This window comes from Caretta caretta, chromosome 26 (assembly GCF_965140235.1).
Source record: "Caretta caretta isolate rCarCar2 chromosome 26, rCarCar1.hap1, whole genome shotgun sequence".
Lineage (NCBI taxonomy): Eukaryota > Metazoa > Chordata > Testudines > Cheloniidae > Caretta > Caretta caretta.
Window position 1 is genome coordinate 13,887,875 of NC_134231.1, and position 22,769 is coordinate 13,910,643.

The 22,769-nt window shown below is 49.6% G+C and overlaps 1 protein-coding gene across 1 annotated transcript in view; it reads left to right on the forward strand.

Moving 5' to 3' along the window:
- RETSAT (retinol saturase) overlaps nucleotides 1-15,702 on the forward strand; it is a 31,471-nt gene extending 15,769 nt beyond the window's left edge. Inside the window, exons 7-11 of the mRNA XM_048829529.2 lie at nucleotides 8,842-8,980; nucleotides 10,612-10,721; nucleotides 11,737-11,903; nucleotides 13,558-13,717; nucleotides 15,397-15,702. Of these exons, the coding sequence (XP_048685486.2) occupies nucleotides 8,842-8,980; nucleotides 10,612-10,721; nucleotides 11,737-11,903; nucleotides 13,558-13,717; nucleotides 15,397-15,542 (722 nt within the window). The 3' untranslated portion in view covers nucleotides 15,543-15,702. The remainder of the gene's footprint in view (nucleotides 1-8,841; nucleotides 8,981-10,611; nucleotides 10,722-11,736; nucleotides 11,904-13,557; nucleotides 13,718-15,396) is intronic.
- The last annotated feature ends 7,067 nt before the right edge of the window (nucleotides 15,703-22,769 follow it).

The following is a 22,769-nucleotide window of genomic DNA, read 5'->3' on the forward strand; positions in this document are numbered from 1 at the left end:
CTGTTGTAACCCTTCTGCCCGTCAGAGTTGGCAGCAACAAGGGCCGGGTTCAATATCTAGGGGTTCCATTCCAATAACACAATGCAAACCGGCTCGAGCCCCCACCCAGTGACCTGGGACAAATATATACCACCCCCGCTGGGCGCCTCCAAGAGGCAATACTTCCCCTCTCGCAAGCACATAGTCTGAGTGTAGCAAAAGCCTTTTAATAACAGAGAGAAACAATGTGGCATTATGTTGGGGAAACACCACCAACAGGATTCATAACACAACCCATGAGCAAAAAAAAAGAACCCACCCCAGGCAAATTGGGGCATGCCCTTTTCCCTTTGGTTCTTGAGTCCAGCAACCCCAAATCACCCAAAGTCCCAAAAGTCCAATGCCCCAAAAGTCTCTGTCCCTGGTCAGGGCAGCCCCAGAGTTCGAAAGTTTATCTGCGGAGCTTTACCTCCCAACCTGGGTGGAAATGGGACGGGGGTAAGAGGCACCTTACGTGATCTGAAGCTGACCGCCCCATAGCTCCATAGCAGCACTCCGCTCCGCCAGCCGCCCCACAAACTCCTTCGCTCAGCTCCACGGCCCACAAGCCGCTCCTGCCATCCACACACTGCTCCGTGTCGAACTGCTTCACCAGCCGTCCCGCAAACTGCTCCACAATATATCTTCAGGCTCCCCCACTACTTAACACAACACTCAGTGATTTCAGCTCTTAGGTGAATTCAGCTTGTAGTAGGGGAGCCCCAGTGCTGGTGCACTGTCAGCCCAAAGTGAGCTCAGCAGCCAATAACTAGACTTCTAATGAAATCAAAATTAGCTCTGATATTCCACAGTGGAGAGAGGAGGAAGTGCAATTAGCATGTAAGGCCCTCACCAAGGGGCCCATGCCACCAAGTATTAATACTTGTCCCCAGCCTCTCTCCCTTCACACAGTTTTGGAACCCATGACCCTTGCCTAGCGAGTGCTACTTAGTTGATGGTGAATCCCTCCATCATAACAAAAGGCCACGTACAGTTCCAAGCACAGTTCCCATAATCAGGGTAATAACAATTTATTCTTCCTGCCCCAATAACAGAGACACTGGGGATCCCACAGCAGCCAAAGTGACCATTTGGGCAGCTATGGTCTCATTCTAGGCGGGGTGGGTGTGCCTATGCAAATGAGATCGGCCCCTGAAGTTCTTTTCCACAATTTGCCACACCTCACCACCAGATGTCAGGGTGGAGCTCATCCTGACACTGCTTACATCCTCCCCCCAGCCGAGACTTTGTCGTCCCGACAAATCACACTCCCTTTATACCAACTCATTGGTTTCCTCCAAAGGGCCTCAGGAAGCCCACTTTAGCTTCCACAAGCCTGTGTGCTAAATGTATTGGCTCCTCACTAGTCACCCCAGGTGCATCATAAGTTAACCGTTTCACTGGTCTTATCACCCTGTCTCGTCTATTGAGAATCTCTGTTGTCGAGGTAGGGGGAACATCCTCTTGAGTGACGGATGGAGAGGCTTCCCTGGAGGGTCCCTCGGCTACTGGCGTAGGCCCCTGCACTCCTAGTTCTAACGCTGGAGGGTCCAAGGTGCCCAGGACATCCTCTACCTGTCTGTCCCCATTGTCCAATAACCTGTGTGTGTCATCACAGGGGGGTCTCATCAGCAGCACCGGGGTATCAGAAAGGGGCCTAAATAGTTCCGCCATTGGGTTTAGGGCGGAAGAGGGAAAACTCTCGTTTGGTTCAGCTGATCGAGACTGAAATCTTGTCTCCATCCCAGGATACACCAGGGTTGTGTCTTCCTCCTCAGACTCACTCTCAGATGTGCAGAATAGGGATAAGTTAGCTGCAGGGGGCCCACTGTCTGTGTTGGATGGCGGCTTTGGTCTAGCACCTCTGTTCTGCCCGGCGGCCCTGCCGTGGCCCATCTCACAAGGGGTGCTTACCAATTCCCCCACAGGGAGCAAAAGGTTTCTATGCACCGTCTTTATTTGCCCTGGACCGTCTTCAGGTTTGATCTTGTAGACCGGCAGATCTCCCAGCTTTTCCATCACCAGGTAAGGTATTGCCTTCCATCTGTCAGCTATCTTGTGTTTGCCAGCAATACCCAAATTTCGCAGCAGGACTCTGTCCCCCGGCTGGAGCTCCTGCGAACGCACTCTAGCATCATATCGATGTTTGTTGCGGTCTGCGTTCTTCCGAGCCGCAGCGGTAGCTAAGCGATAAGCATCCCGCAGCTTCTCTCTTAGTCGGGATACATATTGCTGATGAGTTTCATAGCTATCTCCATCCTCTGATACACCAAAGCACAAGTCTATGGGTAATCTTGGTTCTCGCCCAAACATCAAGAGATATGGGGTGACTCCCGTAGCATCGTTCTTTGTGGCATTGTAGGCATGCACCAGAAATGCGACATGCTGGCTCCAGGTTGCCTTCTGCTCTGGTCGCAAAGTTCCCAACATATCTAATAGGGTTCGATTGAACCTCTCTGGCTGAGGATCACCTTGGGGGTGATAAGGCGTTGTCCTAGACTTTTTAATTCCTGCTATCTTCAGCACCTCCTTCAGAAGGTGACTCTCAAAATCCCGCCCCTGATCAGAGTGTATCCGAGCCGGGAATCCATAGACTGAGAAATATTTGTCCCACAATACTCGAGCAACGGTGGTGGCCCTCTGATCACGTGTGGGATATGCTTGTGCATACCGTGTAAAATGGTCAGTCACTACTAGAATGTTTCCAACATTCCTCTTGTCTACCTCTACAGACAAGAAATCAATGCATACCAACTCCAAAGGTTTGTTGCTGGTGATGTTCTTGAGATATGCAGCCCTCGTGGGCAGAGTTTTCCTTTGAACACATCGAGCGCAAGTCTCACATTTCCTGCGAACATCTTCAGCCATTCGGGGCCAATAGAACCTACTACGAATAAGTTCCAGGGTCCTCTCCATCCCTAAATGCCCAAAGTCATCATGAAGGGCCCTCATGGCCAGGGCTCTGTACTTTTTTGGCAGTACTAGTTGTGCTCGTTGTTTTTGTAAAGGGTCAGTGGTCATTCGGTGTAGCACTCCCTGAATCAGTTTTAGTTTGGTCCATTCTCTCAATAGTAGTTTACCCTCCGGGTTAGGTGGGACAACCGCAGCTGGGCTTCGCCCCTCCCTTTTGGCAAGTAGTGTATCACGAATGTCAGTATCTTGCCGCTGGGCTTCTTGCCAGTCAGCCGCATTGAGCATGGGCAAAGGAGATTGGTCTAATGCAATATAGTTCACCGAAGCAGAAGGCATGCATTCAGGGGGCAGGCCCAAAGCTTCTGCAACACATCCCTGAAAGCCCTCACGGGCCTCTGGCTCTCGGCGACTCACACTGCAAATAGCTCTCACTCCATCTGTGGGTATCACAGCAACTTCTGGAGCCTGCGGACGCCTGGACAATGCATCTGCATCTACATTGCTTCTCCCTGATCGGTACTGAATGCTGAACTCATAGCTAGCCAAGGTGGCCACCCATCTCTGCCCTGTAGCATCCAGCTTAGCACTTGTTAACACATAAGTCAGTGGATTGTTGTCTGTCCACACCTGGAACTGAGCACCATACAAGTAGTCTCGAAATTTCTCAGTGATGGCCCATTTCAAGGCCAAAAATTCCAGCTTGTGGGTGGGATAGCGAGTTTCACTATCAGACAATCCTCGGCTGGCAAAGGCTACAGGTTTACATTTGCCTTCCACTTCCTGGTACAGGACTGCTCCCAGACCCTCCAAACTGGCGTCAGTATGCAGGATAAATGGTTTGCTTGGGTCAGCAAAAACTAGGACTGGAGCATGAGTTAGGCAAGTAATGATTTCTCGAAAAGCCCTTTCACATCTCTCATCCCACCGTGGCCCAAATGGTGCAAAGGGGCCATTGTGTCTCTGCACAGGAGGCTTTGGGGACCTCCCCTTATTCTTGGACTTAGATTTGTTCTTGCTGGACTGATGTCCCCTGGTAAGATCATTCAGAGGCTTTACAATCGTAGCATAGTTTTTCACAAATCTGCGGTAGTAGCCACTAAATCCAAGGAAGGTCTTGAGTTCTCTGTAGTTACTTGGACGTGGCCATGTAGTGAGTGCTTCTATTTTATCAGGATCAGTACTCACACCTTCTTGGGACACAATGTGACCCACATACTTCACTGAGGTTCTGCAGAACTGGCATTTGTCAATTGAAAGCTTCAGACCATAATCCTCCAACCTATCAAGCACTTTAAGAAGTCTTTCTTCATGCTCCTCTAAGGTTCTTCCAAACACAATCAGGTCATCCAAATAAACTAACACTTGCAGTAAATTCATGTCTCCCACAACTTTCTCCATGAGACGTTGAAAGGTGGCAGGTGCTCCAGAAATCCCTTGGGGCATGCGTTCGAACTGATAAAACCCTAATGGGCAGATGAAGGCTGTCTTCTCCTTATCTTCTTCTCCCAGAGGGATCTGGTAGTATCCACTTCGAAGATCCAACACAGAGAACCACTGGCTTCCCAGCAAACAGTCTAAGGCGTCTTGCACTCGAGGCATAGTGTACTGGTCGACCACAGTACGGCTGTTTAGGGTGCGGTAGTCAATACACATCCGGATTTTCCCATTCTTTTTGCGGACTACCACAATGGGTGAGGCGTATGGGCTGCGGGACTCTGTAATGATGCCATTCGCAGCCAGCTCCTGAAGATGATGTCGCACATCTTCCATCTCAGAGAGAGCAATCTTCCTAGATCTCTCCCTGAAAGGTCGAGAGTCATGTAGTCTGATATTGTGCTCTACTCCTTTTGCACATCCCACATCCCACTCATGCAGTGAGAACACCTTGGATCTTTCACAAAGTTTCTTCCTCAGGCGATCTTTCCAGTCCTCAGACACTGGTGAATCTCCAAAGTCAAACTTTGCTGGGTCTATTGTCGGAACTTGAGTTTCACACTGGGGTTTTACAATCGACTCAGGCTCAAAGAGGTCTGCTATCTTTTGTCCTTGCTTCACAAAAATATCACGACTCGTTTCATTAGCAATCAGTATAGTCACCCTTTCCTGGGTGTCAGCAGGTAGGGTTATGACTCCACTGGGGACCAGCACTCCTTCAGGGAGCTCTCCTCCCATCGGCTGCTCTATCATTGCTAACGTCCCTTTACTGCCTTTCAGACAGGTACTCATGACAAGCACTTCTTGCTCCGTCCTTGCAGGCACTACTAAGGGGGTTGTGCCCGCGTACTTCAGTGCCCCAAGTGGTAGCTCAGATGTGTCCCTTTTAGCGCTCTCAATTTTCCTATAGGCTTCAGCACAAAGCGTATGGATCATCAGGGTATTCAGGTACTGGTCCCCAGCCCGCCTTCTGCAGTAATCCGCCAGTACCTTGAAGAGACTGGAGTTGGTCCCTATCAGCACAGACACATCAGAAGTCCCTTTAGGGTCAGGGCATATTAAGGCAGCTGTGTCTACCTCTTCTCTTACCCCAGCAACCTCCTCTGGGAATTCCAGGTGCACTATGACATACCCTTGGTAGGGGTATTCATCCATGCTGAGGCCACACAGGCCAAGGCCAGTCAGTGGCTGTATAGGCAGGTGCCTAAGCATCTGTTGGTAGAATGACTGAAATATAATAGTCACTTGAGATCCAGTGTCAAGCACTGCTTTACACTCCACCCCTTCGATCCTCACCTTGACCTCTGCTCGAGGCCCTATCAGTCCTGCAGGGATCCCAGCTGGACAGTCTTTTCTGGGGGAATCTTCAAATCCTGCAGACCTGGGGGGTCCCCGTCCCCAGACCCTTTGGCAGCTACCGGATCTCTCCCAACTGATCCTCAGCTTTCCATACACTAAGGAGGGGTTTTCTTCATTACGGCACTTGGCAGCACTGTGTCCATCCTGACCACATCGGTAGCAGAAGAATTGACCTTTCCCCCTTCGCCTGGGGGGGATGGTGGCTCTAAGTGCGGGCTTCTCAATCGCCACAGTTTGAGGCTTCTTATTCCTGGAAGTCTTAACTCGGTCAACGGTACTTTGCAGCTCAGCTATCCGTTCCGTCAGGACCTGCATTTGTTGGGCAAGTTCCTCTCTGGTGCTCACCATCAGTACACTGGCCGTTTGCAGTGGTGTTGCGCTGGCTGGATCCGATGTTTGGGCTTCCCAAAACTCACTGGCAGCCTGCCTTTCTTCCTCCTCTCGGACCTCTTTTATCAGCTGGGAGTAACTTGGGGGATGTTCCCGTCGTTCTCTTAGCTGGAGATGAAGTAGAATCGGGTTCTGATACTGAGTTCCTCTTACAATTTGAGCCAGTCTGGTCTGATCCATCTGCTCAGCAGTCACTGCTCCCCTCATGACAGCTCTCTGAAGCAGTCTCTCCAGTCTCTGTATGTAGGCTGAAGCCTTCTCGCCCTTTTGTTGTCGGGAATTAAGGAACTTACAGTAGCTGTCTTCAGGGCCCTCTACGCTCCCAAAGTTGTGTTCAAGGGCCTCTAGGCAGTCCTTCACACTGACCCCAGGGTCAATGAGCTTCAGGGTGCGAATCACATCTAATGCTGGGCCGCCAAGGCTCTCTATAAGGCATCTTCGCTTTTCTGCATCTGGTACGGCCCACTCTTGCAGCATTTCAGTGGTATGCTCTAACCAGGGTTCAAACTCCTCCTCCCCAGCAAATAATCTTAACTTACGACAAGAGTCTGACTCAGCATGGGGCAGCACAACCTTTTCCAATATTTGCCCCAGAGCTTTTGTCCAATCATCAGCCGAGGCTGCAGCCTCTGAGCTAGAAGCTGCTGAGCCAGGGCCCAACAAACCTGACATATTAGCCATTATTCAAACAGTAATTTCCTCAAAATATAAGCACAAACAAAAAAATATAAATTGTTTCCCAATGTAGTGGATCACTCAACAGGTGCTTGCGAGGGGTACTGACCCAGGCGATCCCGGACGAGCCCCCAAAAATGTAACCCTTCTGCCCGTCAGAGTTGGCAGCAACAAGGGCCGGGTTCAATATCTAGGGGTTCCATTCCAATAACACAATGCAAACCGGCTCGAGCCCCCACCCAGTGACCTGGGACAAATATATACCACCCCCGCTGGGCGCCTCCAAGAGGCAATACTTCCCCTCTCGCAAGCACATAGTCTGAGTGTAGCAAAAGCCTTTTAATAACAGAGAGAAACAATGTGGCATTATGTTGGGGAAACACCACCAACAGGATTCATAACACAACCCATGAGCAAAAAAAAAGAACCCACCCCAGGCAAATTGGGGCATGCCCTTTTCCCTTTGGTTCTTGAGTCCAGCAACCCCAAATCACCCAAAGTCCCAAAAGTCCAATGCCCCAAAAGTCTCTGTCCCTGGTCAGGGCAGCCCCAGAGTTCGAAAGTTTATCTGCGGAGCTTTACCTCCCAACCTGGGTGGAAATGGGACGGGGGTAAGAGGCACCTTACGTGATCTGAAGCTGACCGCCCCATAGCTCCATAGCAGCACTCCGCTCCGCCAGCCGCCCCACAAACTCCTTCGCTCAGCTCCACGGCCCACAAGCCGCTCCTGCCATCCACACACTGCTCCGTGTCGAACTGCTTCACCAGCCGTCCCGCAAACTGCTCCACAATATATCTTCAGGCTCCCCCACTACTTAACACAACACTCAGTGATTTCAGCTCTTAGGTGAATTCAGCTTGTAGTAGGGGAGCCCCAGTGCTGGTGCACTGTCAGCCCAAAGTGAGCTCAGCAGCCAATAACTAGACTTCTAATGAAATCAAAATTAGCTCTGATATTCCACAGTGGAGAGAGGAGGAAGTGCAATTAGCATGTAAGGCCCTCACCAAGGGGCCCACGCCACCAAGTATTAATACTTGTCCCCAGCCTCTCTCCCTTCACACAGTTTTGGAACCCATGACCCTTGCCTAGCGAGTGCTACTTAGTTGATGGTGAATCCCTCCATCATAACAAAAGGCCACGTACAGTTCCAAGCACAGTTCCCATAATCAGGGTAATAACAATTTATTCTTCCTGCCCCAATAACAGAGACACTGGGGATCCCACAGCAGCCAAAGTGACCATTTGGGCAGCTATGGTCTCATTCTAGGCGGGGTGGGTGTGCCTATGCAAATGAGATCGGCCCCTGAAGTTCTTTTCCACAATTTGCCACACCTCACCACCAGATGTCAGGGTGGAGCTCATCCTGACACTGCTTACACTGTTTTGCAGAGTTCGAAATCACCCACTTTCCTTTTTTTTAAATTGATTGTTTTCATCATATTTTTATCAAAACCAGTTATAGAATTATCACAACTCTGTTGACCAAAAACTGCATTTGTTTTACACTAAAGAACAGGTTGTCAGTACACGAAAAACTTTGAAAATGACTTCAATGCATTTTGATAAAAACACTGATTTTAAAAGCATGATCCACAATTTTGCCAAGTCTTTTGGTTTTGTGTGGGGGAGTTATTTTTCTATTGACAAAACTTTTGTGCAAAAATTTGAACTAGGTCTTCTGGTACTTGAGGTTTCAAGGAGATTTAAGTACATGGAAAATCTGAAGTGACAGTAACATGGTGAGCTAATGGGAGCCAAATATTAAATTAATCAAAATTTCAAATTTAGGGTCTCTGTTACTCTTCTGTAACTCAAATAGTTGGACCAGATTCTCCAAACTTGGCAGAAATCTTCTCCTTTGCCTCTAGTGTAAATCTGGGAAATCTGAGGCCAATCCCATTTGAAAAGCCAAAGGTATGGAGGAAAAGGGCAGTATTTAAATTGGGCATGGAAGCTGGGCTCAGTCTTAATTAGGGAGAAGCTACCACTTCTCCATGATGCAGCCATGGGGGATGGGAGATTAATCTTCTGTTTGCTGCCCCCGTGTGCAGATATTCAGGCTCAGCTTCGCATGGTGGATCACGGCCTATCAGGGTTCAGTGTCTTCATCGGACTCAAAGGCTCAAAGGAAGAGCTGGGACTGGAAGCCACAAACTACTTCATCTACTCGCATCAGAACCTGGATGAAGCGTAAGGAGAAGCTTTGCTTCTGTGGCTCAGCATGCCTCTTCCCCAGTTGGCATCCGATTTACTTTATATTTGACAAGCAGGATGGTACCTATGCAAGCCCTGGCTAGTGCCACAATATTGTTACCCACCTACGTGTTCTGCTGGAGCAAGCGACAAAGTCCGCCCAGTCCCCAGCCGTAAAATTGTCCCTCTCAACTTCAGGGTGAAGCGTGATGGACAGAATTCAGAGCAAACAGTTGGGTTCTTGCCCAGGAGTCTGTCTCCAGTTCAGAAGACGTGAATCTCTTCAGAGGGGCCCAGTAGAGTTTCCAATAATGTCCAAGTTGGAGAAGTGCCCAGGTCCCCTAATTTATCACCTGGCTAAGTTCAGATGTGGGGTGACTTGCAGGGAAATGACAGCAGCACCCCTCCAGGGAAGGTTACAGCAGGAGGGGCATCACACACATTGGAAGGTGGAGACATTTGCCTCATGCCGGCACAAAGGACCACCCTGGTCACCTAGTCTGACCTGTTCTACAGGGGAGCACAACAGGCACCCAGCTTCACCCAACTCATCCTGCCACACACAACCTTAAGCGTGACCCCAGCAGCATTGACAGTGAAATGTCTGTTCATGCAAGGAGGTCACAATCTGGGTGCTGGCCAGTTGGCATCACACAGCACATTCAGTTCCCTGCTCTATCAGAGGCTCCCTGGGTAATTTATTGCTCTGTACCTCATTTCCTAACCTGCAAAATGGAGATAACCCGTCATTTGTCTTGTCTAGTTAGCAGGATAGAGACTCTCTCTTATGTGAGTATATACAGGCCCAAGCACAATGCCCCAGATGTTACAGTAATGCAAATAATAAATAGTAGTAATTTGCATGGCACCATCACAGATGAGGCGAGGCAAGGTATGGTCTTGAGGACTCAAAAAGAACCTCCAGCCTGCAGAGGTTCCCATATCTTCCAAACCAGAAGCCGCTCTCTCTGACCAGCAGGAGCAAGGATGAGAAGGTAGATTCAGGAAACCAGTTGCCAGATATAACCAGGAGCTCAACAGATCAATGTTTAGGAGGAAAGTGTCCAGTAGAACACCCAAGGCTTATAAATATAAGCCACTCACAGGTTTCTTCTGTGCAGTTGCTGATTCAGGCATTGAGGGGATGCTGTCTGTCTTTGGATTTTGTACAGCACAGCAAAGGAAGCTGATAAAACAATTGGATAAATACCAGCGAGAGAAAATCCCATAGCGTTAGTTGCTCATGGCTGATAAAGAGGGATTACCCAGCTGGCATGGAACAAAACTCTCCGCCTTGCATACCTGGTGAGGCCTCCAAGTGACGATCAGCCTGAGACAGGGCACGACAAGATGGTTTTAGGCCCCATTTTTGCTATAGAGGAGGAAGATGTGAATTAAACAGCAGGAGAGCAGCCATTTGCTGGTGCCCCAAGCGCATTGGGGACTGCTCTGGTGCGGCATAAACCACCCCAGAGAAGTGGTGCCCGCATGGTCGCTGCGGAGATTCCAGAGCCGGGGGGAGGTGTTTGCAGCAGCATGGTGCTGCCTGCCTGTTTCCTCGTGCACATGTACTGACCTGGTTGATCGTGAGCCAGAGCTCATGGAAAGGCTTCTCTGTCTCTCTGCAGCATGAATTGCCTCCTTACTGCCTCAAGAGAAGAAGCGGCAGAGAACATTCCTATGCTCTTTGTTACATCTCCGTCATCCAAGGACCCCACCTGGCAGGAGAGATACCCAGGTAAGGGTGGTCTCTGTACCATGGCCGGAACAACTTTGCAATGGGGTGGGGGTGGGAAGTCTATTTCTAGCCCTTGTTTTCAGCGTGCTGGCCACAAGGAGGGATTTTTCTCGGACGTTTGAGACAACAGTCTTTTCAGCCGCTTTCTAGTTCTTCAAATGCGGACTAAATTAACTGTCTTCCATGGGCGGGAGGGAGGGGAAGCTAGTTTTCTCCATCAGAAGCTGACGTTTTAGAACTTTCTGCTCATGTAGAGAGCAAGGGGACACGAGAAGAGACGGTTCGGCACTGCGTTGCCCTCTATTGCTAACCCCATGGAGGTTTAACTGGAAATTAAGCTGCAACAGCAGAGTCAAATCCCCATGGAGTTAGAACTAATCACTACCTGGGTGGGCTGGAATTATGGAGGTTAAATGCAAAAGCCTAGCCGCTTACCCCAGCAGTCTTACTTCTGCCACATAGGTGCTACACACCGCATTTCATTGCGCCTACCCGAGAAGCATTTAGAATGGGCCATTGCTCAAGACAGGGCATCACGCTGGTGGTCTGTTCTGCTGTGGGAATTAATAAATTCCTAAGAAGACTTTGGAAGTTAAGCTCCCAGGCAGTGGAGGCAAACGAGAGATTGGAAAGAGCCTTGCCTCTGAGGGTGGGGTGCTCATGCTGGCCAAGAGGAGCTCCTCTGTCTTGGAGACACCGAGCTGAGCGAGTGTCGTTGGTTCAAGCAGGCACAGATGGTGCACCAAGAAGACTCACTTGACGTTTTCTGGATACCTAGAGATGACACTCAAGATGGGTGGGTAAAAGCAGAGGCCATAATGAAGCCAAGGAGCTGAAACACGGGAAGCCAAAGAAGCAGGACATAGGCACTGGTGGAACTGGACAGAGGGAGAACTGTCTGTTAGGAGTGAGTGGGGACACATGGCACCTGACAGCAGAAGCTACCACCTGCCATAGCTACAGTTGTCCTCCAGTGGTGACAATGCAATAAACACCTAGCGCTCTGTCATTCTAGGCAAGTCGACTCTGTGCATCTTGGCGTTTGCAAAGTATGAATGGTTTGAGGAATGGAAAGATGAGACGGTCCAGAAGAGGGGAGCAGTATACGAGAGCCTGAAAAACACTATTGTAGAGTCCATTCTGAAGACTGTTTTGAAACTCTACCCTCACATAGAGGATAAGGTAAGGAAACCTTTATTTATAACACAATCACCGTTGCTCAGCAGTGTTCTGTTGTGGATAACATGGCTTAAGAGTCTGTTATACAGGGAAGGACCATGTTGGACTCAGGAACCTCTGGGTATGACCTGAGTGAGCCACCAGCCTGACTTCCACACACAATGCAGTGGGGAGGTGGCAGATCAGGGAAATCTCTTGCAGGGAGTCAACCCCCTAGTTCCCTTGACGCAGGGAGTGGGCAGTGCAGGGACCTCTTCAGGTCTGAGTGGCAAGAGGCTGACCAGCCAGCCACCTGTACTGATGTGGGGATAAAAATCACAGTTTCTGTATTGGAGCATAGAGGCTCTTTGCAAGCCCAGGCCAGCAACGTAGAACTCCACCCCCCAAAGAAGGGAACAGTGCGACAGCCAAAATCTACATACACTGTCCATTCCCATAGCTGTTCAGTGCTATTCCACCGCAGCTGCCAAGGTCACCCCACATAGTCTTTGCTCTGCCCAGTGTCTGAGGTCAGTATCCCTGGGGTATTAGCTGTATGCCCCACGGTGGTAGTGGATTTCAGCATTCTTTCCCCGTTAGGAACAGTCACCTGTTACAACACAAGTCTGTAATATTGGGAACTAGAATATGCTACCACTTCTTTTTTTTTTTTTCCCAGATGTGTGGCCCATTGACCTTCTTTCAAAACATATTTTTATTTATTAAGAGTGTGAGCTCTTTGAGGCAGGGACTGTCTTTTGGCTCTGTTTGTACAGCACCTAGCACAATGGGGTCTTGGCCCATGACTGACTCCTAGGGGTTATCACAACACAGACCCGTTTTGCAGTGTATTTATATTGGGAGATTTTGGCCTTTTCAGGGAGTTTTGCACTCTTGGAAAGCAATAATTGCACCAAAGGAAAAGCTTTGGCGAGGTGATCCCCTGCATGCCACAGCTTGCGTATGCTATGCATTGCGAACTCTGTCTGTTGTGCACAGTTGCTTTGGTGTATAAACAGTGTTAGTTAGATAGCAGTGAGGCCCAACTGCCAATGTGCCCTTAGCTGTGTGGACATGTTGATTTCTGGTGTGCTTATTATGGTGTATTATCCACTAGATCTCCGCATTTTTTCTGCATGGCCCTCCCCAGGGGACAGACGTTGGTGATGGTGACTGACTAAAGCTGAACGGCTAGGAGAACGGGCAGCATATAGATGGGTTTATAGCTTTACCTGGCCTTTCCAGGCTTGGTGGGGTAGGGTTATGTATTGCTGCCCTCTTTGTTCCCCTCTCCCCCTCCCGGCCATTTCTATACCTGCTACAGCAACTCTTCCCAAAGCAGAAACACAGGTGCTAAGACACCCAGGACGCGCCCTACAAGGTGCAACGGAAGCAGCAACGAATATCCTGGCACCATCCAAAACTTAGGAGAAAACCAAGTCCCCAAGGAGAAACTGGGGGAGAATCAAATCAGTAGGGACGGGAAGTGGCTGATTAGATCATTCCCTCTGGCGGCTGCTGCAGCAGCAACCCCAGGAAACGCGCTTTCTTGGGCAGAAGAGGCTTTTCAGCTTTCTGCGGAGCTCCAGCAGCCCCCTTATCTGCACGGGCCCAGCTCAGTTACTGTGTCCTGCACACAGGTCTTCGGGGGCTCCCTTAATGCCTTTCTCCTCAACAGATCGAATGCGTATCGTCCGGGTCTCCACTCACCAACCAGCACTACATAGCTTCCCCCAAAGGAGAGCTGTATGGAGCTGCCCATAGCATCTCTCGCCTGCAGGCTGAAGCTACTGCCATGTTACGCCCTCAGACCTGTGTGCCAAACCTCTACCTGACAGGTACGCTACACAGAGGGGGTCTCGGCTGGATCGCCCCACTCCTGACTCAGTTTCCCTGAGCATGGCTGTATTTTCGCCTCCGTCTCCCACAGCCAACCTGCCGGGCTGACTTTCTATCCGGGGAACGCCTTACCTAGCAGAGGGTGATGTTCAAAGCGTCTTCAGGGCTAGGGAGAGAGAACTGGACAATGCAGCATAGAGAAGGGATGGAAATTGAATATCAATTATCCAGAGGCTTCCCCAGTGGCCCTTAGCAGCTCACCCTGTACCCCATGTAGCTGACACCACCGCGCCCCGGGAAGTACTGCCAATACCCCTTCCTTTTTCCTGAATTTTTAAAACCAACCAGGAATGAAGGGGTTAAAGTCCGCTAGCGGAAAACCCTGAAGGATGCGATGGTGAGAACATAACAGACCAGGATTTCTCTGAGAAAGGAGGGATGTCACAAGGGCTAGTGAGAGACTGGCTCCAAGACCTGAGACTCTGGGGAAGGCAAGCAAGTCGGAGCAGACAGTCTTAGGCAAGGTGGGCTGGGGTAAGGAAAGAGCAGCGCTGAGGTTACTGCCGGGGGCGGCGGGGGGAAGGAAGTGGGGAAACAAGCAGCCCAAAATCTCTGGCAAGAACCATAGCAAGTGAAAAGAGGGCTGAGCGTGGCCACCATGGCGCTGTCTTACTGAGCCAGCTGGCAGGCGGCTCCCGTGCTGCTGCTCAGAGCTTTGCCAAAGCCACAGGGTGACCCCAGCAAGGCCCTTCAGAGCCGCGCGGGCAGCAGGGGAACCATCAAGACCCCTCCGTTTCATGCTGCTGGAGCTCCGAGCAGCAGAGCCTGGTGTTAGTCAAGGGGAGGATGGCCCCCAATGGAGACAGGGGCACAAGTAGAGAAGACCCGCTCCCCTTGCAGCAGCAGGGGGCACTGGAGGCTCAGTCTTTCCTTCCAGCTAACAGCACCTAATAACCAGAGGAGATACAGGACAGCACCCGGGTAGAAATCCGGGCACCCTGCCCCTTAGCATCTGCTAGGAGCAGTGGGCCTGGACCTTGCCTTCTGCCCACCCGGCACGTTAGCGTCTCCCTCTGGCGAGTAGGTGTCCCCACCGTGAGTCCGAGCAGCTCAGTGTTGGAGGAGGTGACTAGCGGGGGTCATGAGGCCCCATTTTCCCTGATACCTCAGTTAAGGAGCTAGAAGAGGAGGCGGGGAACAGTCCAAAGGCACAAATAGCAGGTGCCCAGCTCCCAGCGGCTAACGGGCTGCCCGGAGAGCTGCCCTAGGTGCATGGGGAGCTGTGCCCAGCAGGGAGGAATGCTGACAAGCACCTGCCAGGAGAGGAGCTGGCTCAGCCGTGCACCAGGAGGGAAATGCCAGTAGCTCGGGGAAGGCGAAGGGCGCAGCGGGTTGGATACGGCAGCAACGAAGGCTGAAGCGAAGGGCTGCTCGGCAGGGGCAGATAGGGTGGGAGTGATTTGGGGACAGGCAGAGGGCAGGTTGGTGGGTGGTCAGGCAGGACCCAGGATTGGCTGTAGCGCCAGGCTGTCAGGGTAACCCCCTGCAGGAATGGCGGATTGCCAGGCTCTCCGCCAGCCCCACTGGGTTCAGCGCAACCCCAGGCGGTGCGTTCTTGGGGGCCCCCTCTGAGCGGTGCCTGGGAAAGCGGCTGTGACGGCGTGCCATTGTCTCCTAGGGCAGGACGTATGCTTGTGTGGCTTCATGGGAGCGCTGGTAGGAGCCGTCCTGTGTGCCAACACTGTCCTGCAACGCAACCTCTACAGGGACATGCTGCGTCTGTGGCGAAAGAGCCCGGCTAACAACTCCAAGAAGAAAGACTGAGCTCCAGGGACCCAGCCAGCCAGCGCCTCTCTGCCTCGCTCCCCTTCCCCCATGGCTGTGCCCTAACTCAGGCCCAGACACTGGGTGTCTGGTCACTTGTAACACAGCGTGACTTGTAGGACTTTTGTTTTTAAATAAAAATTAACCAAAAAAAAAAAAACCCACCGTACAAATTTTTAAAGGCTCAACTCTGTGGATTAAGCCAGGGACATCACTGCCACCTCGGTGGTGCCTAGAGCCAGCCGCCACTCCCTCCGTATCTACAAATGGCTCTCAGGTTTGCCTTGGACCTTGGCTGTTCATTGCACACCTGCTTCCCAAACCCCGTGCCTCGTTCGTAGGACGCACCAGGGAGCAGAGTCCAAAACCAACAGCGTTCACCAGCTTCCAGGTTGACCATCTCCAGAGTGGGATTCGTTCCTATGCTTGTAATCAGCTAGGCAGGAAATCCAGGGGCAGCAGGTTTGGATCCAGTAAGGGGCCTGATGCCGAGCACCTTCCATCATCGAGTCCTAGGAAACTGGTTCTAAGATGGCCACTGCCAGAAGGTGCCGGCTGTTTTTTAATACATGGTCACAGTTCCTTCCTTTCTCACTGACTGTGAGACCCCTCCTGCCTTACCCTCTGCTGGAAAGTATTCTCAGCTACCTCAGAGGGCCTCCCTACAACCAGGAATAGCGCTGCCAGGACGGCTATTAGCCAGGATGGGCAGGGATGGTGCCCCTAGCCTCTTTTTGCCAGAAGCTGGAATGGGCGACACAGGGTGGATTACTTAATGATTCCCTGTTCTGTTCATTCCCTCTGGGGCACCTGGTACTGGCCACTGTCAGAAGACAGGACACTGGGCTAGATGGACCTTTGGTCTGACCCAGTCTGGCCATTCTTATGCCCCTTCTGGATCACTCCAGGGTCTGTTACTCATAAAGCCCTTACCTCTATGCCCCCTGCTCTGGCCTGTCTCTGCTCCCTGCATGCATCACAACTCACCATGGTGTCAGAACTGGTTGGATCCTGCCACCAGAGAACAGAAGGGATAGAGAGAGACTAAGGTTTTGTTTACATCAGAACTGCATTGGTTCAGTTAAACTGCAGCAAAATGCCATGTGGATGCTCCCCTGCCCCATTTGACTTAATGCTCACTTTAGCTAAAGTAGATTCCCTCATTCAAAATTTTAAAACCTGATTTAGCTTAACTCAATAAGTGCCTACACAGGGTTTTGCATTGATTTAACACAGTTTCTTTCCAGGTGTCTACACAAAGTTGCAGCAGGGTCCTTTAGCTTATTTGTTTAAGCCGGTGCAGACAGCTGTGTGGAACACTTTGAACCTGATTAGAGCAGTTTAGCTTGTCCCTGAAAATTTACACAGGGGCAAGCTAAACTCATCTTACCCAGGCTTAAATCAGTGTAGGAGTCTCCACATGCAAAGCTGTCTTGGGTTTCACTAAATCAGTTTAAAAACAATACTCACTCTTCTGCTTAAAAGGGAGCAGCTTTGTGGATAGGCCAGGCCTTTAGTTAGCCTGGTGCGACTTGGAATCTAAACAAGACCCGTGTCCGTGAGATCCCTCCCCACAGCAGAGAGGCTGCCGCCCATCACTCCTCATGCCCTGAAGCAAGGCCACTTCTGATTTTAATCATGAGTCTCACTACTTGGTGCATTTCTTAAAGTCCCAGCTCCTGGAGTCATGTGATTAGGTGAGACTATCAGATTTCATTTTTTTTAAAGAAGTTTCTAGCCTTCCTGGTTCCCCATACAACAAGCTTGAAAGCATGACCAAAGAACTCCCTGAAAACTCAGAAAGCAAACATAATGAACTCAGAATTTATTTTTTCTTTTAAAGCCAATCTCCTGATTTGGGGGGCCTGCCTCATGGTTTGTGTACACTTGAGGTTGGCGATAGAGAAAGAAAAGGGGAGGAGAATAGAGAGTGAATAAAGGGGAAAGCCTGATCCCAAAATCCTCCCCACTTCCTGCCCCCAAAATCCTTTCCTCAGCCAAAGGAGTCAAATGATATTATTTAAGTGCATCCGAAGCAGGAAGCCTGTGAAAGAATTTCTGAGCCGGCTGGATCACAGGGTTTAAATAGAGCAAGGAAGGAAGATAAGGACATTGCTGAGAAGCTAAATGATTTCTTTGCATCACCGCAGCTGTTCGGGGAATACCTACCCCAGACCTGCTCTTGCCTGGTAATGAAGCCAAGGTGCGGTTCAAGACAAAGGGCTCAGATGAGGTGGTGCTGGCACAAGTTACCAGGCCCGGTTCACTATTTGTATAGCGGAGGCAAGTCACAGGCCAGGCCCCTGTCATGCTCTATACGCTCAGGAGTTCTGAGGGAGCTCAGGGGTGAGGGGGCTGAGCTGCCAGCAAAGATCTGTCCCTAAGAGCAGCTACCCTACCAGAAGGCTGCAAGCATGCAGCCTAGTGCATATGCGTTATGATACAGCCTGTAATTACACAATCACATCCTGTTCCACACCCTCCCCCGCCTCATTCAGGTGACACAGACTGTAAATCTGAAACGATAGAAGCTCCAGCACTTGGAACCATATTGATCCCCCACGGATCATCAGCAAGGGTGGGACCTTTAGATCCACAGCACAGACTTCTACCACTTGGAACGGTAGCAATAGTAGGCTTTTCTCTTATGTGGATCACCACAAAAGGGGCACGGACACACACGTTGCCAGTGGGTTTCACAGCTATTTGCTAAACAGCGGAGGAGAGTTGACTCAGAAATCTTGTTCTCGTTTATATTTGGGAAGGGAGCGTTCACGTGATTAAAGATCCATCTCCCCCCCCCCCCCCCCGTTCCCTCTTCAGCCAGCTCCTTTCATACTCCTACAACCCCATCCCCTTCTGTCCCTATCACCACCGCTCCTGCCTCCATCACCACTGCAACTATCCCTTCCGTACCCTGTCCTCTGCACCTGTCCCCCCCTTGAAAGCAGAGAGGAGAGGGGCAGAGAAGGAGGAAGCAACCAGCAGGAGCATTGACAGCATGTGAACAATCTCCTGGCTCTCACGCCTCCGCAGCCAGGAGCAGCAACGGTGGGGAAAGTCCGGCTCAGCCCCTGGAGCCCTGATGGTTCTCCCTCCAGGAGGAGTCTCTCTCTCTGTGGGAAATTTAGCTTCCAAGGTTGAGCCTCCTCTAAGGCTCTGAGCACATGCAAACGTCTACATTCAGAGTGTCGAGGACTCTGTTTTCCTGTTTTGGTGTTTTCCTTTTTAGAGTTGCGTGTTGTGAAAACAGGAGTTAAAAGTAAAAGGCAATCAAAAGTCTGGTAAAGTTTATTATGCCCTTTTTAAAGTAAAAATCTTTAAGTTGTGGATCCAAAAGCAAGCCGAAAAGCATTTGTTTTAATGTAAATTACCTAACTGATAAGGTAAAAGCCACTGAAACCTGGGCTGCCTATGAAACAAATACAAGAACATATGGGTAATTCCTCTGTTTTGCCTGCAATTAATAAGGGTATTTGTATAAAAAAGAAATATTTTAAATAATGACTGACTGCCCAGAAGGGGTAGATCTATGTTCTTTTTGTCTTTCAGAAAATTAGAGAAAACTGATGCCAGCTGAAAAGCAATTCAACATCTCATGAATTTACTGGCACAATAGGAATTCTGTTCTGTGTTCTATGTGTCCTGTCTTGTGGTGTTTGTCTTGTGGCCAGAATTGCTGTGTTTAATTTTTCATAGGACAGTTTAGTTTAAAACTAAATAGAAGGGTTAAATTAAAATGCAGATACTTGTTTTATTCAACTTGGAATACAAAGGGTTTGGATAATATCAGGAAAATGTGATATACCAAAGTTTATTTTTCTTTCTTAAGCAAATGTATTAAATTTCATTGGCCAGATCTTTTAATTGAAAAAATTGTTAAAATTCACACACCAACGGTCTTTGGAGGCAAGGACATGAAAGGTTAACCCACTCCCCATATTATACATGGGATCCTTCTGGCTACCTCACATTTCTAGCCAGAGGGCTGGGGAGGGAGGAAAGCTATTGGACACCAGAGGTTGTACCAAGTGGACTCCTCAAAAGTGGGTGTGCTTGTCCTGGCTTGTTGCTCCAAAGCTCTGTAATAAAGCCATTTTCCTAGAAGCGTGTATGTGGCATACATTGAACAATAAGACTAAAGTGCTGTATACTGGGGCAATGTACATGTGTTCATTTCTGAACAAAGGTGTGTAAGTGGAAAGTGAAAGTTTCCTTTGCAGGTTCATAGAAGCCAAGAAGGGGAGAAAAAAAAAAAAGAACAGAGGACGAGCTAATTCAACGCTGTAGCTGGCAGGCTCGGTCCAAAGATAAGACGCTGGCCTGCCCAAGGACACTACTCACAGCTAGGATTTGGCTAACAGCCAAGAAAGAGGGGGGCTTGAATGTGCCCAAGCAGCTGTGAGATCTGTAAAACACTGATCCTGTATCAGTAGGAAACCGCTTGGCCGATGAGGCTGCTAGAACCGCTGCCTTACAAAATACTCAATTCACCTCTTTTAACCTGGCAACAGCAAGCCCCAGACAGTGAAAAAATAACCTGGGAGAAATGGGGAGCTAAGTCTGATTCCACGGGAATGTGGGAGTGTGATGGTTGTTTTGTTTTACTTAAAAACCAACAGAGTGCAGTGATGGAACAGATCCACAAAAAATACACACTTGGGAGCAAATAAAATGGCCCAAATTATGTTAAGACTGTTTGTTTCCCCAGGACTTTACGAAGTAGTCAGAAGGACAGTAGAAAAGTGTGCTCTGTGTCAGCAGTGTAACCCAAGGGGTGTAAATAAGCAAGCACCACCTGGGGGGGCGCAGGTGGGCTCACAGGCCTATGCAGCATGTACAGATTGATTTTACTGATTTACCTCCCCTGAAAGAAAATGGCATTTATTAGTCATAATAGACCAGCTCACTGGATGGGTGGAAGTTTATCCCACCGCTCGAGCGACTGCAACTGCTGTATGTAAGGTATTACTTAACGAAATTATACCAAGATTTGGCCCCCCTGAAATAATTGACTCAGACCAAGGTACTCATTTTACCGCAAAGATTTATAATGAACTGACCAATGCGGTAGGAACAAAATGGGCTTTTCACGCTCCCTGGCATCCCCAGAGTTCAGGCCAGGTGAAGCGGATGAACGGAACTCTAAAAAAATCTTTTGACAAAATTATGCCGGGAACTCAATATGAGATGGACTAAAGTCCTTCCTCTAGCTTTCTATACCATTCAAACAACTCCGAGTGCCAGAACTAAACTGGCACCTTACAAAATCCTGTCTGGACATATACCCCCAACTTTCACTCCTTTGATATCAGTTCCCAACGATACTGATATGACCAAAGCCACAGAGACTTATGCAAAAGAATTGCAGAGACATCTAGTGACATTGCAACAATACTCTGCACACTCCCAGTCCTTACCTTTGTGGGAAGCTGTTCATTCTTTTTTACCAGGTGATCCTGTGCGGGTAAAAGCATATAAGAAGACTCCGCTTCAACCACAGTGGCTGGGACCCTTTGAAACCCTTCTGGTGACCCCTACCGCTATCCGAGTGAAGGAGCTACCCAGCTGGATCCATCATACCAGAGTCAAGAGGAGCACGGCTAGGGAACCTGACCTGGAGAAAGGTTCCCCAGAAGCAGACGGCGTCGGACTTCAAGGGAGCTATGCACGTTTACCCCACCGTGAACCGGGTGAATCAGAAGCAGACGACATCTGTGCTCAAGACAAATGGACTGCTACCCCTTTGGGCGACCTGAAGCTCCGGCTGCAGCTAAAAAAACCTTGAGTTGGTGGTGTCCTCTCAGGGAAAGATGGCCCCGTTCTCTAAGCTGGGTTCTTGTGTTTTTAATGTGTTTAAGTATTTGTTATCTTTCTTTTCTGGTGGTACGGGGAGTTGAGACTATAGACTCACACAGTTCTAACACATTTATACGTCTTGCCCATGAAAAGAAGTCTTGTATGCCCGCCCTACAAAACACTTCATGCTGGGTGTGCTCATTAATACCAGCAGATAGCCAAAAAGGTCTTCCCATGGTTCCTATTCCCCTTAGTGCAAATAAATATGACCTGGACCCCGTCCTGGAAGGATTCTACAGGCAATTGAAATATTACCTGGGCTGATACCGGCGTCTCTGAAAGCAGGTATCTAATAGCTTGGAAACGAGTCGGTCAATGGTGCCTCTTAAGAGAAGGGAAAATAGCTTTGGGTAATACTGAGTGCACAGTCTACTTTAACGGCACTCATTTCGAGAGTAAAAGAGGTCCTAATATCTCTCTCCCCCGGATGGGGCAACCTCTTGCACCTCCGCGTGGTATAGATTCGCGGGTAACAAGTGCAGTCTGCCTGGGGAAAAACGTTTTTTGTATAAAGATCATAAGCTGATTGACCATTACGCTATAAATTGCACGCTGGGGTATAACCTGCCAACTCATACTATGTGTTTATGTTCCTCTAACGCCAATGCCTAAATTCTCCCTCCTCCCATCTTGGACCGGATGGTACAAACTTACTAATAATACCTGGTCCAAAGTCACTCCTACCCTTTTTGGAGTATACTGGGTGTGTGGTAACAAAGCATACCTAGCCCTCCCTCCTTCCTGGAGTGGATCCTGCTACTTGGCTTGGTTAGAACAACCTGTAGTATATCGCACATGTCTCCCTAAAGGAAGAATTAGGAATGTAAGGGGGGCTGAGGAAGACGTAAATGACTCTCGCCCCCTTACTTGGCGTGCCCTAAATGACTGGACGGGTGCTTGTGCAGGATTTGTCTTCGCCTGTGGAGGTGCCCCTGGCGTAGTGGGGAAGGAGTCACGAGACTTCAGGGAGTGTTGGAGATGATGGCAAATACCACTGCCGATGCCTTAGTAGATTTGGCAACCAAACAAAAAAAAACTAAGGCAGATGGTTCTCCAAAACCGCTTGGCATTAGATATTTTGCTGGCCTCTCAGGGAGAAACATGTACGTTAATTGGGCAAGAAGGCTGTGTATATGTTCCGGACGTTTATAGCGCCACCTGGGAAAGAGCAAACCACCTTATGCAAGTTGCAAAACACCATGAAGAAGAGCGAGTCAACACATGGTGGAGCAATTTGTTCAACTGGGTTCCAGATATAGGTGGCTGGTTACATAACTTGCTTCGGAGTGCCGTTGTGATTGTTTGTGGCCTAATAGTTTTGTATGTTATGTTAAGATGTGGCTGTTAGATGGGTACCAAGCTGTGCCC